This window comes from Ursus maritimus, unplaced genomic scaffold (assembly GCF_017311325.1).
Source record: "Ursus maritimus isolate PB19 unplaced genomic scaffold, ASM1731132v1 scaffold_14, whole genome shotgun sequence".
NCBI lineage: Eukaryota > Metazoa > Chordata > Mammalia > Carnivora > Ursidae > Ursus > Ursus maritimus.
This window is the reverse complement of record NW_024423786.1, coordinates 49,694,197-49,709,805: the sequence shown is the minus strand read 5'-3', so window position 1 is coordinate 49,709,805 and position 15,609 is coordinate 49,694,197. Positions and strand designations below refer to the sequence as shown.

At 53.7% G+C, this 15,609-nt stretch overlaps 1 protein-coding gene across 7 annotated transcripts in view; it reads left to right on the top strand.

The window, feature by feature from the left end:
- Positions 1 to 15,609, top strand: part of DNM2 (dynamin 2) — an 82,436-nt gene that overhangs the window by 42,332 nt on the left and 24,495 nt on the right. For 4 of the 7 annotated variants that reach the window (XM_040629330.1, XM_040629329.1, XM_040629327.1 and 1 more), the window contains exons 5-10: positions 1,670 to 1,768; positions 5,705 to 5,865; positions 8,767 to 8,909; positions 11,184 to 11,319; positions 12,566 to 12,633; positions 13,251 to 13,391. In XM_040629330.1, coding sequence (XP_040485264.1) covers positions 1,670 to 1,768; positions 5,705 to 5,865; positions 8,767 to 8,909; positions 11,184 to 11,319; positions 12,566 to 12,633; positions 13,251 to 13,391 — 748 coding nt within the window. Of the gene's footprint in view, positions 1 to 1,669; positions 1,769 to 5,704; positions 5,866 to 8,766; positions 8,910 to 11,183; positions 11,320 to 12,565; positions 12,634 to 13,250; positions 13,392 to 14,546; positions 14,695 to 15,609 lie in introns of all 7 variants that reach the window. The other 3 variants (XM_040629328.1, XM_040629325.1, XM_040629323.1) reach the window with 1 other exon arrangement.

Below are 15,609 nucleotides of genomic sequence, written 5' to 3'. Positions count from 1 at the left end.
AGGAGGTGAGGGAGGGGTAGGGCCGTCCAAGGGGCTTTGGTGGCTGCCGTGGGGAGCTGGGTGGGTCCTGCATATGTAGTCTGTTGTGGAGTGGGACACATACTGAAACACGGTTTGCAAAATGCCCTCCAACTGCCTGAGTCCAAGGTGATTTGGAGGGAGTCGGGAACCAGGGAGAAGCTGGGGAAAGATGGGCTCTGGTGCTCCACTCCCTGGCTTCCGGTCCCGAGTCCAGCCCGAAGGGTGGAGGGGTGGAAGGGTAGGAGCTGACGATCCTTTCTCATACAGACTGCAAGCTTTTCAGAGTCGAGGGCTGTGCTCTGAATATCTTTGTCCTGCGAAGGACACACTGTGTCCCCATGGTCATCCCAGGCATGGTCTCCCAGGAGAGGCCGCCCCTACCCGCGGGCCCCCCACAGCCTCCCTGTGCCCCCCGGTCGAGTCTCAGGGATGGAGCGTGATTGTGACAGAGATGCCACGGAGGCTCGATCAGGTGGTGAGGAAATGGGCACGGGTTCAGTTACACTTGTGAACTTGATGCTCGCTTTTGTTCTGGCTTTGAAAGTTTGTAATTATTACCCCCAAAATGTCACTGTTGTAAAACACAGAACCTAAATAGTCACCGCTCCCCTTCCCCCGCGGAGGTACCAGTGGCCACACCTGGTAAATAGCCTCTCATAGTTTGTTCTCCCGTGTAAACTCATATTTTAAAGAATGCGGTGATCTGTGTGCGTGTTTCCCTGTTAACATCGGGACACGTATACGCAGCATCCACGGAGCTGGCCGCTATCGGCCTCTTCTTTGTTCTTGAACATTTGGGTTGTTTCTGGTCTTTCATAAATAACGCTGTGAAATCCAGTGTTTCCAGTAGAGTCCGGGCGTCCAGGCCCCCACCCAGTCCCATCCCCTCCCTCCCTCTGCCTCTTCCCCTTCCTGCCTGGTGCGAGCTTTGTGGGTATTCACAGCTGTGCCCCTTTGCCCTTCAAAAAGGTGATGGCAGCTCACAGGCTCACAGCAGAATGTGAACAGGCAGGGGTGCCAGGGAGAGCACAACTGTCAGCCCCTGGAAGCCACCCCTTAGCACCCTCTGGAGATCTCCTTGGGCTTCCTGTATCACACATACGCACACGTCCACCAACATACATGGGTGCTGTCACAGAGGGGATCTGTAGGCAAGGAGCTTTGCTAGTAGGGTTCCCTTGATTCGAGATGTGCTGGGGACAGGAGGAATCCGATGAGGTGGCTTCCAGAGTGGAATTTTGGCCATTCAGGTGCAAGGTAACCCTAGAAACAGTCACCGTGGATTTGCGTGTGATGATGGGACCTTGCAGGTAACTCAGTGCAGCATGGAGACTGAGCCGGGATTTGAGTTTCCATGAGGTCTCCCCCTGACACCACGGCAGCAAGACACTGTCGCAGGTCACAGGAATGACAATGATGGTGGCCAGTGTTTCCTGATCGCACGTTTGTCACAAGCCAGTTTATCTTCATGGACAACCCTCTGAGATTGGTGTGGCTGTTGTCTTCACTTGACATGACGAAAACTGGGGTCCAGGCTGGTGATGTTATGGCTTGTCCCAGGTCTCACAGCCTGGAAGTGGGGACCCCTGCAGGCTGCCGGCCCAGGCCCCTCCCTCACGGCAATCTTCTGACCTCTGGGCTCTTTCAGGCCTGCGGACCATTGGCGTCATCACCAAGCTCGACCTGATGGACGAAGGCACTGACGCCAGGGACATCCTGGAGAACAAGCTGCTCCCCTTGAGAAGAGGTGCGGTTGGGCGGGGAGCTGGGAGCCACGGGGCGCAGTGGCTGGGAGGATGTTCCAACGATAACGTTGTTGTCCTTATCATTACCGAAACCTGGACCGATGCCAGGAAGTGTGCACAGATAAGCACCCACCACTGCCTGTTTCCCCACTGCCCCGAGTAACTGCTTTATCATATATGTCTTTTTCTTCTGATTTGTACACATTGACTTTCCAGTTACACAGTTAACACCTGCTTACTTGGGGAACATAAACAAGCCTACAGAAAAAGGAAGCCAGAGTCATCCACAGCATAGCCTCTCCATTAGTTCATACTTTGTGGCTCTCCTCCGAAAACGTTCCGTGGGATGCATAATTAATTAATGAATTTTTTTTTTCCTTTCCTTTCCCTTTCTCTTCCCTTTCCTTCCTTCCTTCCTCTTTTTCTTTTCTTTCTTTCTTTCTTTCTTTCTCTCTCTCTCTCTCTCTCTTTCTTTCTTTCTCTCTCTCTCTCTCTCTCTCTCTCTCTCTCCCCCCCTCCCTCTTTCTCTCTTTCGCTATTTCTTTCTTAAGATTTATTTATTTGAGAGAGGGGGGGTGGTGGGTGGAGGGAGTGAGAGTCTTAAGTAGACTCTGCATTGAGGTTGGAGCCCAGTGCACGGCTGGATCTCACAACCCTGAAATCATGACCTAAGCTGAAACCAAGAGTCGGGTGCTTAACTGACTGCACCACCCAGGTGCCCCAGGATTCATAATTTCTTTCTTTTTTTTTTTAAGATTTTACTTATTTATTTGAGAGAGAGAGTGAATGAGTGGGAGGAGCAGAGGAAGAGAGAATCCCAAGTAGACTCCCCTCTGAGCGTGGAGCCCGATATGAGGCTCGAGCCCATGACCCTGAGATCATGACCTGAGCTGAAATCAAGAGTGGCACACTTAACCGACTGAGCCACCCAGGCCGCCCAGGATTCATAATTTTTATTAATGTTCATGCTTACTTTCTACTGTGAACTTTTAAAAAAACATTCTTGAAGGTAGAGAGAGAACTCTGTATGAGGAGCCCCCACAGACCCAGCCTTAGTGGTTATCAACACACAGCTAATCTCGAATCCCCCAATGTCCTCCCCTTATTGCTTCCTGGGAGATTACAAAGCCATATCGTTTTACACATAAATACCTAAGTTTCTGGTTGAACAGCTTCCCCACCAGCCCCTTTTTTTCTCCTATACCATTTTTTTGTGGAAGAAACCAGATCATGTCCCACACTTGGGATTGGGCCAGTTGTTCCCTATAAATTGGTAATTAAATCTAGATGGAGAACTTGATATGGTTCAGGTTTAGGCTCAAGTTTAGGTCTTCTGACAGGAGTAGCCTAAATATTTGTCTTTTCAAAAAATTAGAATAGCAAATACTTACTAAGTCTGTAATATACTAGGGGCACTGCTCTGCACTCTGTGTGCGAGCTTATTGAATCCTGCTAACGATCCAGATTACGTGGTGACTCTATTCCTATCCCCATTTTATGGATGAAGAAACTGAGGCACAGAGAAGCTGAGTACCTTGCCCCAGCTCACAAAACTAGGATGTGACAGAGCTGGTTTGGAATGCCAGCTCTCCTGTGTCCTGCCACCTTGCGACCTACTTTTCCATTTCATTTAGCAGAACAGCAGAGTTTTTCCCCATGACAGGCAAATGTTCTTCAAGGTGACTTCCAGAGGTCCTGTGGAATCCCTTGTATGAGATTTGTGGGCCACTACTCAGGCCCAATCTGTTGGACACTTCGGTCATTGCTGTTTGTCGCTGTGGCATGGTGTTGAGTGTCCATCTAGGCTTTAATTTTGTAATTTTTTAAAGCCATTTTCTTACTTCCCTTTCCTGCCCCATTCCTTCCCTCGGGGGATCTGCTGTCCGCTGTAGGAACCCTCTGGCACGCTGGTGTTGCCAGCACCATTTAGATCTTCTCTTTTGCCCCCAGGGATTCCCTCCTCCGTGTGTGGGATGGGCATGGGACAACATTCGGACCTTGGTTTCCACCTTGCCCCAGCCGTGCTGAGACATTGAGTAAGGAGAGCCGGCTGCCAGGATCAGGGGCTAAAGAGTGTGTCTGTGTCACAGGTTTAGGAAGGAAGGGTTGGTGCCGAAGAGGGAAGCAGAGCCCACATGTCCCCATCCCCTCCGCCAGCTACCCCGACCCCACGTGTATTGGGCCTAAATGTTAATCCCCAAAGAATTCTTCCTGGGCTCAGCATCGGTGCTGGGTGGCTGGATGACACAGACCTCCTCAGCTTCCTTCCTCTCCCCTCACTGTTGTCTGCGTCTGCCCTCCTCTGCCTTCCTGTCTGTTTCCAAGAAAGTCAGCCCTTCCTCTCCCCGCTATCTGCCGGCTCCTGACTTGTGCCCTCACACCTCCTACCCTCATTGTTTTCCTCTTGTCCTGTGGCTTTTAGAATCTCTCCAGCTGCATCCTTTTTCTTGGCTTACAGAAGACTCAGAACTCCTGTACTTTCCGGAACCAGAATCCCAGCCAGACCACCGTCTCTGCTCCCCGCTATTTCCTCCTGCTAACTGTTGTGTGGGTGATAGTGAGTTTGGGCTTCTCACCGGTCCGGGTTCACATCTGGGTTCTCCTGTGGCCCCTCTCTGTGACCTCACCTTGGTCTCTTCCCCTCATCTGTAAAATGGACATAAAGGCAAAGATGGGGGGGATGAAAGGGAATCAGTCCTGCGCAAGACTTAGCAGGATAAAGGGCGGGCAGGCACCACTCCCCTCCTCCCCACGGGAAACCTTGAGCGCCCCCCACTGAGAGCAGCCTATATCTGTGCGTATGCATCCCTTTGGGCCTTTGGCCACCTCTCCCCAGTCCACCTCTCCAACTTTCATTATGTCAGCCGGGATGAATAACAGTCACCATGTCTGTTTACTGAGCACCTACCATGGTCAGCCACTTGGCTGAGTTCTTGGTGTCCCATGACACCCACCCACGCACCCGTACTCCTGGGCGCCTTGCATCCACACTCAGGGGCCCATGACTATTCCGGCTTTTTTTTTTTTTAAGTAGACTCCATGCTCAGTACGGAGCCCTAACACGGGCTTGAACCCACGACCCTGAGATCAAGACCTGAACTGAGATCAAGAGTCGGATGCTCAACCGATTGAGCCACCCAGGTGCCCCTGTTCTGGCTTTTTGAACACCATCCCCCTTCGCTTTTCTTCCAATTGCTTCATGTTCAAAGAGGGCATTTTTTTCCTTCCCATTAGCATTTTTATCTTAAATCCTGTTTTCTATGATTAAAGAATTCCAAGATGATTGCAAAGGGTCTGCGAAGAAGGTCGTCCAGCCCCGCCCACAAGTCCTATTTCTCACATAGTCACAGCTACCATTTTCTTGTGTCTGATTCAGAAAATTTTAACCCACATACAATCATCTTTAAAAAGCTTCCCTCCTGTTGGCCCCGAAGCCTTAGCCATCAGTTCCCGCCTGCCCATTGTGTGTGGTTTTAGACTTTGTTCTGTTCTGTTCCATTCATTTCTCTGGACATACCTGCCCCGATATATCCAACCTTCACAAATGGAACAGCTGTAGAACAGGTTTTAATACTTGGCAGGATGAGCTGGTCCCTCTTGCCCTTCTTTTTTGAGGTGGTTTTCTTTCTTGTCTCTAAAGCTCAGTTTGGAGGTTTCATCTTTTCCAGAGCTTTCCTCTGTTCCCTGCCTCGCACTGGGCTGGGCGTGACCCCTTCTTCCTCCAGACACTTCTGTTGCTTTTCAGGATCGCTCTGTGTGTTCATGTTCTCCGCGTTTCTGAGGAACGGGCCTGGCTTGTGGCGCAATCTATGAGTGACCTGGGAGAGGGTCCGTGTCTGTGCCTGCACCTCTCCCAGCCCTGTGCCTGGTCCACAGTGGGCATTTAGGCACCTTGGCCCACCTGGCACTGCCCCTGCCCTGACCGTCTCTCCCCGCAGGCTACATCGGTGTGGTGAACCGCAGCCAGAAGGACATCGAGGGCAAGAAGGACATCCGTGCGGCGCTGGCGGCCGAGAGGAAGTTCTTCCTCTCCCACCCGGCGTACCGGCACATGGCTGACCGCATGGGCACGCCGCACCTGCAGAAGACCCTGAATCAGGTACGGTCCGCCTCGCTGCTGGTCTTGGTATAATGCAATATGCTTCCACCCACATTGGATCTGGGGCCTGAGGAAAGGTGGGTGTTCCGTGAGTCACTAGCGGCACTATTAATCACCATTGCTGTTATTGTTGCTATTATTTTAATTATAATTAAATATTTGGAATAATCAGCGTACCTAGAAGTTTGCATATGGTTGGTGGCATTGGTGACCTGGGGGACAACGGCCTGGCCCACACCAAGGCAGAGTGGCTGGGAGCGCTGGACAGGACCTCAGTGGGAGGACTGTGGGGCCTGAGCTCTGCGGGTCCAAAGTCCAGCCCAGCCTCTGACCGAGTGGCCCAGCCTGTCCGAGACCCTGTACCCTGGGTGCCAGCTGGGAACCGTCACCGTCCTGGCCCCCTGGGGCTGTGGCATCCATGCCGCACACATTTGCCGTGTGAAGTACAGGGGCATCTAGCAGCAGCCACTCGCTGTAGCATTGTTTTCCGCCCCTCTGTCTGTACAGGGAATGTAAACAACAAGTGTGTCGTGAGGCCCCCCCATCTGCCCCCCCCCCACCCGCAGGGTGCCACTGTTAACCCTGCCTGCGTTTCTTTCTCTCCATAGAAGCAAAAAGGACTTTCGAGAATCACAGTTCTCCCTTTCTTACCATAAAGGATGACGTAGTGGTGGATGCCTCTTCCCTGTGCCCCCCTCCCCACCACCGGCCCTTGCTTTTGGGTTTTTCTGCTCAGCGCTATCTCTGGAGTGCTGGCCGTGCCAAAAAGCACCCTTCCTCGTTCTTTCTCATGGTTGCGTCATAGCCTCTAAATGCACCGGTCGCAGGCTGTCTAGCCAGTGTCTCTTTGGAGAGCGACTGAGATGGTTTCTCATCTTCCTGGTCCAGAAAGGTGGCCGTTAATGTGAATACCATCGTATTGCTCATGTGCAGATTTCTCTGGAGAGTAAACTCCCTGATGTGGGATTCCGTAGGCATGCTGTAACAGGCGTGTCTGGCCTCAGGGTCGGTCCTGGTTTGCCCACCCAGGGTTGCAGGATGTGCCCTCTGGATACTCGACGGCAGCTTCCCGGAAGGGAGGAAGAGCTTAGAGCCACAGTGAGAGTTGTTCCTTCAGGCAGGCCGTGGGGGCCCAGTGGCAACGCCAGAGCGGGTTCTGTCCTTGGGGAAGGGCTATTTCTAATGTGGGGGCACAGACTCAGAGCAAGTCCCCACGTAGAGGCGCGATCAAGGGTGAGGGAGTGATGGGGGCCGGGCAGAGCTGGTGCAGAGCAGCAAGGCAGAGAGGGCAGCTGAGGGGAGCAAAGGGGACGGGATGTGTCCAGTGGGAGGAAGCGGTTGGCCTGGGCAGAGGGGCGGAGGGGGAGGAAGGGAAGTAAAACTGCCCCGCAGGTGGCAGGGGCCTCCTCTGAGGGCTGGCACGCGCACGCAAGAGGCCGAGCTGGCCCCCCCGGGGCCTGGCTCTGCATCGTGGCACTTCCTGGAGCTGTACCCCCACCCCCCGCCCCACATTTCCCCGTGCGCAAAATGGGCTGCTCTCGTGCTCTAGGATGCTGTCGGGGTGAAGGTGTGCAGAGCGTGTAGCCTCGATGCCCCCCCACCCAGGCCTGCAGCTCCCACAGAGGGCTCTGGGGGCCAGCCGCTGGGGCAGGGCCCCCGCCACGGAGGACTTAAGCGGGGCCATCAGAGTCACAAGCAGAGTGTGGTGAGCTGGGGCGTGAGGCTCCCTCACACTTTTTTACTAGCTTGAGGATGGATGCTTCGTAAATTCTTGTCTGTTGTAGGAGAGATGGCGGCAAGTGCTGCTTTTCACTTGTAGGGTATTAGCTGCTTTTATGGCTTTTGTTTTGTTCCCTCCCTCCCTCTCTCTCTCTCCCTCTCTGCCTTTCTTTCTCTCTATTATAGTAAAAAATAAAGTCATACAGCCCAAATATAGTGAATATCCCATTTCCTCCCATCTGGTGGTGGGTCCTTTCCCCAGCGGTGGCCCGTGTCACCACTAACTGGGCTGCCTTCTAGTGACACTCAGGGCCTGGAGAGGCCACTGTGTCTGTATCACCCCCCACTCACTACCTCCCTCTCCCTCCTCCCCTGCCCCTTCTTTCTCTTGCCTTCCCTTAGTTCTTTCTCTACCCTGACAGGACTATATCTACCGTTCTCTCTCAGTTTTCTGTCACCACCATCCCGAGGTTTACTCTCTAACCTTTTCTACAGTGCTGCTTCCGCTTACAACTTGTGAACAATGAACAAATCCATGTGATTCCGAAGCAGAAGAGGAGGGGAGAAGGGGCCACAGTGAGAGGTCCCCTTCCCACCCGCCTGTCCCGCTCTGGCCTTTCTTCCGCATTTGTTTCCTGTGGAGCTTCCTCTCTCTGTTCAGGCAACTAAAAATACGTTCCTCCTTTCTCCCTGTCTTTCACAGAAGGGAGCACATGCTATGTACATTCCTTTCGTTGGGGAGCTGTTTCCATCTTCATTTATAGGGCCCGTCCCCGTGTCTCTCCATTTGCCTGTTGTTCCGTGGCCCACGTACACCGTCATCCACCAGCCAGTCCTTCAGTGCGTGGGTCCTTTGGTGGCCTCCTGGGCCTCTCACTGGAGCACTTGTGGGGGGCTGTTGTGGGTCGGCACATGTGTCCTGTGTACCCCGCGGCATGGACAGCCTAGTTAGCTGCCCTGCGGAGGAGAAGTGGGCCGTTCACAGCATCTTGCTGCTGTGGTCGGCACATGCCACCCCTCCTTGTCCCATCCGCTAGTGTGACTCCAGGCGGATAGTTGCCTTGCTTTCTCCTGAGGCTGGGGGCTGTGCTGGGCTTGGGGGCATCTTGGCAGGCCCCTTCCCGGCATCCCTACCTGTGCTAACCTGTGACCTCTGGCCTCTGGCCTCTCTCCCTCCCCCAGCAACTGACCAACCACATCAGGGAGTCACTGCCAGCCCTGCGGAGCAAGCTGCAGAGCCAGCTGCTGTCCCTGGAGAAGGAGGTGGAGGAGTACAAGAACTTCCGGCCCGATGACCCCACACGCAAAACCAAAGCCTTGCTGCAGTACGTGTTTCCCCCTAGCCCCCCAGCCTGGCTCGCCAGGGCCTCTGCCCAGCTGCAGGGTCCCGGGACCAGGCTGGGTGCCGATCCTCATTCATCCATCTGTTCACTTAGCATAACATTTGTGGAGAGCCTCCTGTGTGCCAGGCCCTGTCCTGAGCACTGCAGTCGCCACGGTAAATGGGGCAGACAGCCATCCCTGCCCCATGTGCTTAGAAAGGGGAGTGGGGAGGGATGGAACAGAAAATAAGTAAATAAGAAAACATGTAGTACGTTAAATGGTGAAATATTAATGTGGGGAAGGGGCTAGGGTGCCGGGATGGGCCTAGGGGTGCCATCTAAAACAGAGTGATCAAGAAGGCTGCCCTGAGACAGAGTCAGGCAAAGACCGGAAGAGGTCAGGGATGGGGGCCCAGCCAGTGCAAAGGCCCTGAGGCAGGACTGTGCCCTGCAGTGTTGGAGGAGGCTGTACGACAGAACAGAATGATTGAGGGGCAGAGTGGAGGATGGGAGAGCAGAGCTGAAGGGGACAGGGCAGAGCATTCAGGTCTTTGCCAGCCACAGGGAGGAATTAGGCTTTTGCCCTGAGTAAGGTGGGAGCCATGGAGGGTTCTGAGCAAAGGAGGAATGGCAATTCGGGTAGCACAGGCGCCCTCTGGTGGCCGTGGGAAGGACAGACATGGGGGATGAGTGGGAGTTTGGTCCTGTGTCAGCTCTTTCTGCTCTGTCTCTTGGGATTCTCACCCTGACCCTGCGTCGGTGCTTGCTGTCCCATCTCAGAGTGTGGGGGACTCTTCACAGCCACCCTGAGGTCAGGCAGGGGAGTAGGTGTGCCCCACAATCCCAGGCTTGCTCTCTCAAGGCTTCTCCTGCCTCTGTACTCCTGGTTTCTGGACTGCCAGGAACCCTGGGCGCTTGGTGAGAGTGGGATCCAGAAACTCCCTGGCAGCTCATAAGGCATATGGTGCCACACATGTGGCTTCTCTCCTGGACACACCAGAGGGACACCATCCGCAATGGCCATCATAGCCATGCTGTCCCCCCACCCTCTCCACTCTCAGCACTGTATGGTGGAGTGTTCTGGGGTGAGAATGCTTTTACGCTCAAACTAAACACTGTTTACTTCTAGTGGGCCAAGAGTTTCTTGGGATCTGAGACACCCTGCGTCTGTCCTCCCGCCAGGTGTTCAGGGAGAACCCCATTCAGTGGCAGCCAGGCCTGGCTGCCACGGCACCTTGCAGGCATCGGCCATGTTTGCCCGCGAGAGCTGGACATCTCTTCACTTGCAAACTGTGCTTCGTGCTGCTGGCCCAACAGGGGCTGGTCCCTCGATTGCAGCAGCTCCCCTTCGGGGCAGACTGCACACAGAACCTGAGGAGATCAAGAATTGGGGGGGGGCGGAGATACAGAAATGATTAAGGCAGACTTTGCAAGAGGCTGGGGAAGCAACTAGAAATGCTAAGGAAGACTGAACGCTAGTAAATACTTTAGTTCTCGGCTGCTCGCGTGGTCGCAGTACTAATCAGCAACACTTGGAGACCTTTTTAAGGGCTGGGCTGGGTTCCCAGGGCCCATGTGTGGTATGAACATATTTCATCAATTACATGAGCACTTTTTAAAAAGAAAAACATTTAAATTTCTCTGAATTCAGCAGTTGTAGGTGAATTACCATGAGTTCGCTGCATTTTTTCCCTTTTACGGGGGTACAGACTAATAGTGCTTCTTAGGATTGGTGGTGATTTCTTGGAGTTGATAAAATCTAGAAATTCCTTCAGTCCTCACAATGACCCCATGTGGGGACACTGTTAAGATCAACTCACAATGCCGATGAGGAAACTGAGGCTCAGAGGGGCAAAGCCACTTGTCCAAGGAATCACGGCAGTCATTGGTGGAATGCTGGGAGGTGGCGGGAAGCCACCTGAATTGTGTGGAAGGGCTACCTTTTCACGCACAGTTCACCTGGTCAGGGCAGAGGTTGCTCAGCTGTGACCCCACCCCCCACTCTTGCCATCTGCAAAATGGGAGTAAGAACTGATACCACCGCCCCCCCCCCCCAACCAATGAATGAATCACTGTAACGGGCCTGTAGAGTGGGCCGGGCGTGTAGTGACTGTGAGCCTTAGGCAGCCCTGTGATTTATTTGTTTTGGTCTACGGATACATTTTGGGGCTAAAAAAATGAAAAGGAGCATGTAAGCCACGGCTTGACTCAGAATGTGATTCTGGAGCTATGTCAGAACCTTCCTTTCTGATGCTCAGGTTCTCTTTTTCCTGGTAGGATGGTCCAGCAGTTTGGGGTGGACTTTGAAAAGAGGATTGAAGGCTCTGGAGACCAAGTGGACACGCTGGAGCTCTCCGGGGGCGCCCGAATCAACCGCATCTTCCACGAGCGTTTTCCCTTTGAGCTGGTGAAGGTAGCGCCGCTGTGCTGGGCCCTCTGGACTCTGGTCAGGCACCCGTCTACACGGCCTTGAGCCAGGCTGCCTCCCAGGCCACGGGGTCTTGAGCTCCTGCCTGTGGGCTTCTGCCTACTTTGGGCAGAGGTGGTGGAGGTGGGGGTGCTGACGGAGGTGTCACCTTCGGGCTTCCTTCCCTGAGCAGGCAGCTTAGAGGTGTCCAGCAGACCCATAGGAACGTTCCATTTTTGCCCTCTGACATTACACATTCTTTGCAAAATACATAGAAGTCATGGGTCAGTTCTCATGGGAAAATGTCCTCATTGTGGTGGAGGGGGAAAAAGGCAGGTTAAGGAGCCAGCATGTACAGCATAGCATATAGATAATATTTACAACACCCTTCCACGTGAAGGCTCTGTCTCCACGTGTGTCTGCAAAGACAGATCTATAAGAATAGTCATAAAAATGTCAGTTCTGGGATTTGAGATTTTGTTGTTAATTTGCTTGAAGTTTCACACTTTTCACCGTGAACACACATCATTTTTATAAAAAGCAGTAAAATTACTTTCAATTAAAAAACAAAAGCTTAAAGGGATGAAAAACACTCAGAATCCTAGCACCCACAGATAACTACTATTAGCATCTCAGAGTTTGCCCTCTCAGGATTATTTCTGTGCAGATGGGTAAGTCCCCAGCATACACATAACACAGCACATCTGCTCATCCATACTTGAAAAACAATTTATGTGTCTCTGTACCCTGCTTTTTTCATATGGTGGCCATCTTTCTAAACCAGTCATTAACATTTCATGCATTATTAATGCAAGATAATGTCTTATCTTATGGATGTCCCATCATACATTGAACCAGTCTCCCATTATTAGACATTTAAGTTGTTTTCACAGTTTTTAGCAGTTACGAATAATTCTGTGAGCATAAGTAATTCTCATGAATTCCACGAGGTAGGTTTCTAGAACATTTAAAACTCCCTGAAAGTATAGTTATGTGTTTGGAGACCCTTGATTGGTACGGCCACATGGCCCATAAAAAAGTTCATGTGAATTCATGTTCCCTCTGAGAGAGAGTGTTTGTTTCAAACCATCTTCGCTGAAATTGGGTTCTAATATTTTTAAAAATTTAGACCAGTGAAATAGTGTTACATGTGAAAACAGCCACACAAAGGACATAATGTTCCCCAAATACGCACCCGTTACGGGGGTGCGGCAGGTACCTCTTTGCATGTGGGTGATTTGTCTGCTCTCAGATGGAGTTTGACGAGAAGGATTTACGGCGCGAGATCAGCTACGCCATTAAGAACATCCATGGAGTCAGGCAAGTTCCAAGGGGAGAGCTGCCATGTTCCCTTCACCTCCGTGGCGCCACTGTCCAGCCAGTTGGTCCCCCATCCCTCTGGGTCCCCTGAGTGTGAGGCCTGGCGAGGGCTCCTGGGTGGTTTTCAGTAGCTTTAAGTCTCTCCCTTTGGGTGTCCAAGGGCACTCGAGGGCGGGTGTGCTGTCTTGTGTGGATCTGTTACAGGCCACGGGGCTGCTTGCTGCCCTTGGATTAAATGTAGGTTAAACCGCCCAGTTGGCATGAGCCCAGCTGAGAAAGCTCACTGTAGATTTGCCCCGGGGGGTTGCGGGGAGGCAGAGCTGAGTCATGATTACAGGAACCCAGCATGCGTCCCCATCACGGGTTCCCCGTGAGACTCCGAGGTCCTCTCCCGTTATCCGACAAAAGTAGTCACTCTGGTTGTCCAGTCTTACATCAACCATGGTGTCCTCGGGTTATCCTGTGGGTTTCCAGGCAGTGGATGCAGGCATCCGACCCCCAGACTTGCCGTGACCTTGGCTCATTCTCGGGGACCTGGCCCGTGCCTATGAAATTGCTGACCGTGCTTTGTTTCTCTCTGACTTATCTCCCCTACCCCCGGGTACGGATGGTTTTAGGACCGGGCTCTTCACCCCGGACTTGGCATTCGAGGCCATTGTGAAAAAGCAGGTCGTCAAGCTGAAAGAGCCCTGTCTGAAATGTGTCGACCTGGTTATCCAGGAGCTAATCAATACAGTTAGGCAGTGTACCAGTAAGGTATTGGGCCCTCGGCAGGGTGACTCCTGGCCTTGTGGAAGCGGGGGTATGGGGGTTTGGTATCAGGCTCCCAGTGCTGCTACAGCCTTTGCCCTGCTGGTGCCCTTTCCCCCCCAGATTGCCTCAGTTTCCAAGAATGTGGCCTTCTCCCTGGGGCTGGGGCGGGGGTGTGTTGGCCTGGGCATGATGTCTGTGTGGGGGTGTGTGCCAAGCCTCCAGAACTGGCCCGATTGGTGGGCAGGGCTCCCTGGGACCCTGATACCAAGCCTTAGCATGTGTCTGATGGAATTGGGGGTTTCGTTGGGCTGTCGCTTTGCTGCCTTCTGGGAAGCAGAGAGGGACCCCGTGTCAGCTGTTGGAGGCCAAGCTCCCTGAACCCCCCTGGCCGTCACCCCTTCTTGACAAATACCTGGCACCCTTGGACTTTCCTGGAGCCAGCCACTTCTCTGTCCCCAAGGCACTAAGAAAGGCCCGGATGCCAACAGCAGAATGAGTGCTCGGGTGCCCGGCCTAGCAAAGCTGGCTCGGCTCCTTGCTGTCTCCACCAGTACCCCTGACTCCCTCCAGGAGAGGAGCTGTCCCCCAGGCAGCACGTCCCCCCCAGCCACTAGGTCCCAGGGACCTGTGTGCTGGTGTTCATGGGCCACCGTCTCCAGCTGGCGGGACACGCTGGGCTCCTCACAGGCCTGGTTCCCGGGACAGCGCGCTCTGGCCAGACAGCTGAAGTGCTTCCCAGCGGGCGGTTTGTGCTCGCACGTCCGCAGAAGCCCTAGAGCCCTGGGTCGGTCTCCTAAGGCAGGGAAACTCTGCTTGAGCCTTCTGTCTCAGTCTGGAAAAGCCCACATTTGCTTCTTAAGCTTCTTCGATTAGAAAAGGGAGAGGGAGAAAAGATGTGAAAATTCAAGGCCTCCACGTTCCCTTCGCCGTCCCAACGGTGATGCTGACCCCCTAGCCCCGCCCCGGCCCCGCCTCCCCTCCGACCCAGGACTTCTCCTTGATCCGAAGCAGCTTCGGGGCAAATGCGGGCACAGGCTCCTACTTGCATGTCACTAACCAGCTGACTCTCCTTTCTTCTCTTTCTGTCTCCCATCCCGCGTGTGTGGCCTGCACTGTCCCTGGGTGTCTTTCTACCTCGTCCCGCCCTCCGCATGACCCAGGACGGGGCTCTTCACCCCCGACATGGCCTTTGAAGCCATTGTGAAAAAACAGATTGTAAAGCTCAAAGAGCCGAGTTTGAAGTGTGTTGATCTCGTGGTCTCAGAACTGGCCACAGTCATTAAAAAGTGTGCCGAGAAGGTAACCGAAGGTTTTGTTGTCACCTGCGCATTTGTCCCGCATCTGTCCTCCCCCATGTTCATCTCCACCTGTGCATCTGGAAACTCTGCCTCAGCAGGCACCCCCTTCCGTGGGCCACCTGTCGCCGAGCGACATCTCAGCTTTGCTGGGCAGACAGCGGGGGGAGGGGGGGCGGCACACAGTGCACGGGTGTTCCGCATTCCCAGTTTGGGCTCTGACAGGGATGGGAGGCCTGGGGTGTTGCCAGGGACTCACCAAGCGGCAGTGCCTGTTCCCGGAACCATTGGAGAAGGAGGGTCTCCACCCCATCACCCAGCGTGAACCGTGACCAGCACGCAGACCTGCGTGTTTGCATGTCACGGGCCATCTCAGAGGCTTTCCACTAGTGATTTTGACTGTCTGCTCAGTTGTCCCCAACACGTGGACTTAACCCAAACCCTGGAAGGTGGGCTTCTCTGTGCGTTTGGTTTGGTTACGATTGGGCAAGAGTTTTCTGTAAGGGGGTCCCTCTGAGGTAGATGGCCCAGATGCCGCCCCCATCATCCTGGAACAGGTGCTACTCACTCACGAGCTGGGCAAGAGTACCCACCCCACTGGGGTGGCCTTGATTAGAGTCGGTGTCCTTGCTCTCACCAGTGCTGGGCGGAGGGGGTGGCTGTCACTGTTGGGCAGCAGACACACACCACCCACTTTCTCTTGCCACTTTCCACTTTCAAATCCATTCTCGAAAAGCATCTCTGCTCGTGCGTGGGCGCCCTGTCACTATCTTTGGCACACCGTCACCCCACCATCCCCTTCTCATCTCTCAGCTGGAGCAGCTGTGAGACAGAAGTGGGGTGGGGACTCGGTAGGCCCACCCCTGGTCACTCCTCTTCCCCCATGTTCTCTGTGTGGTTCATGTTGTTTCCTGTGCCATGACGAACT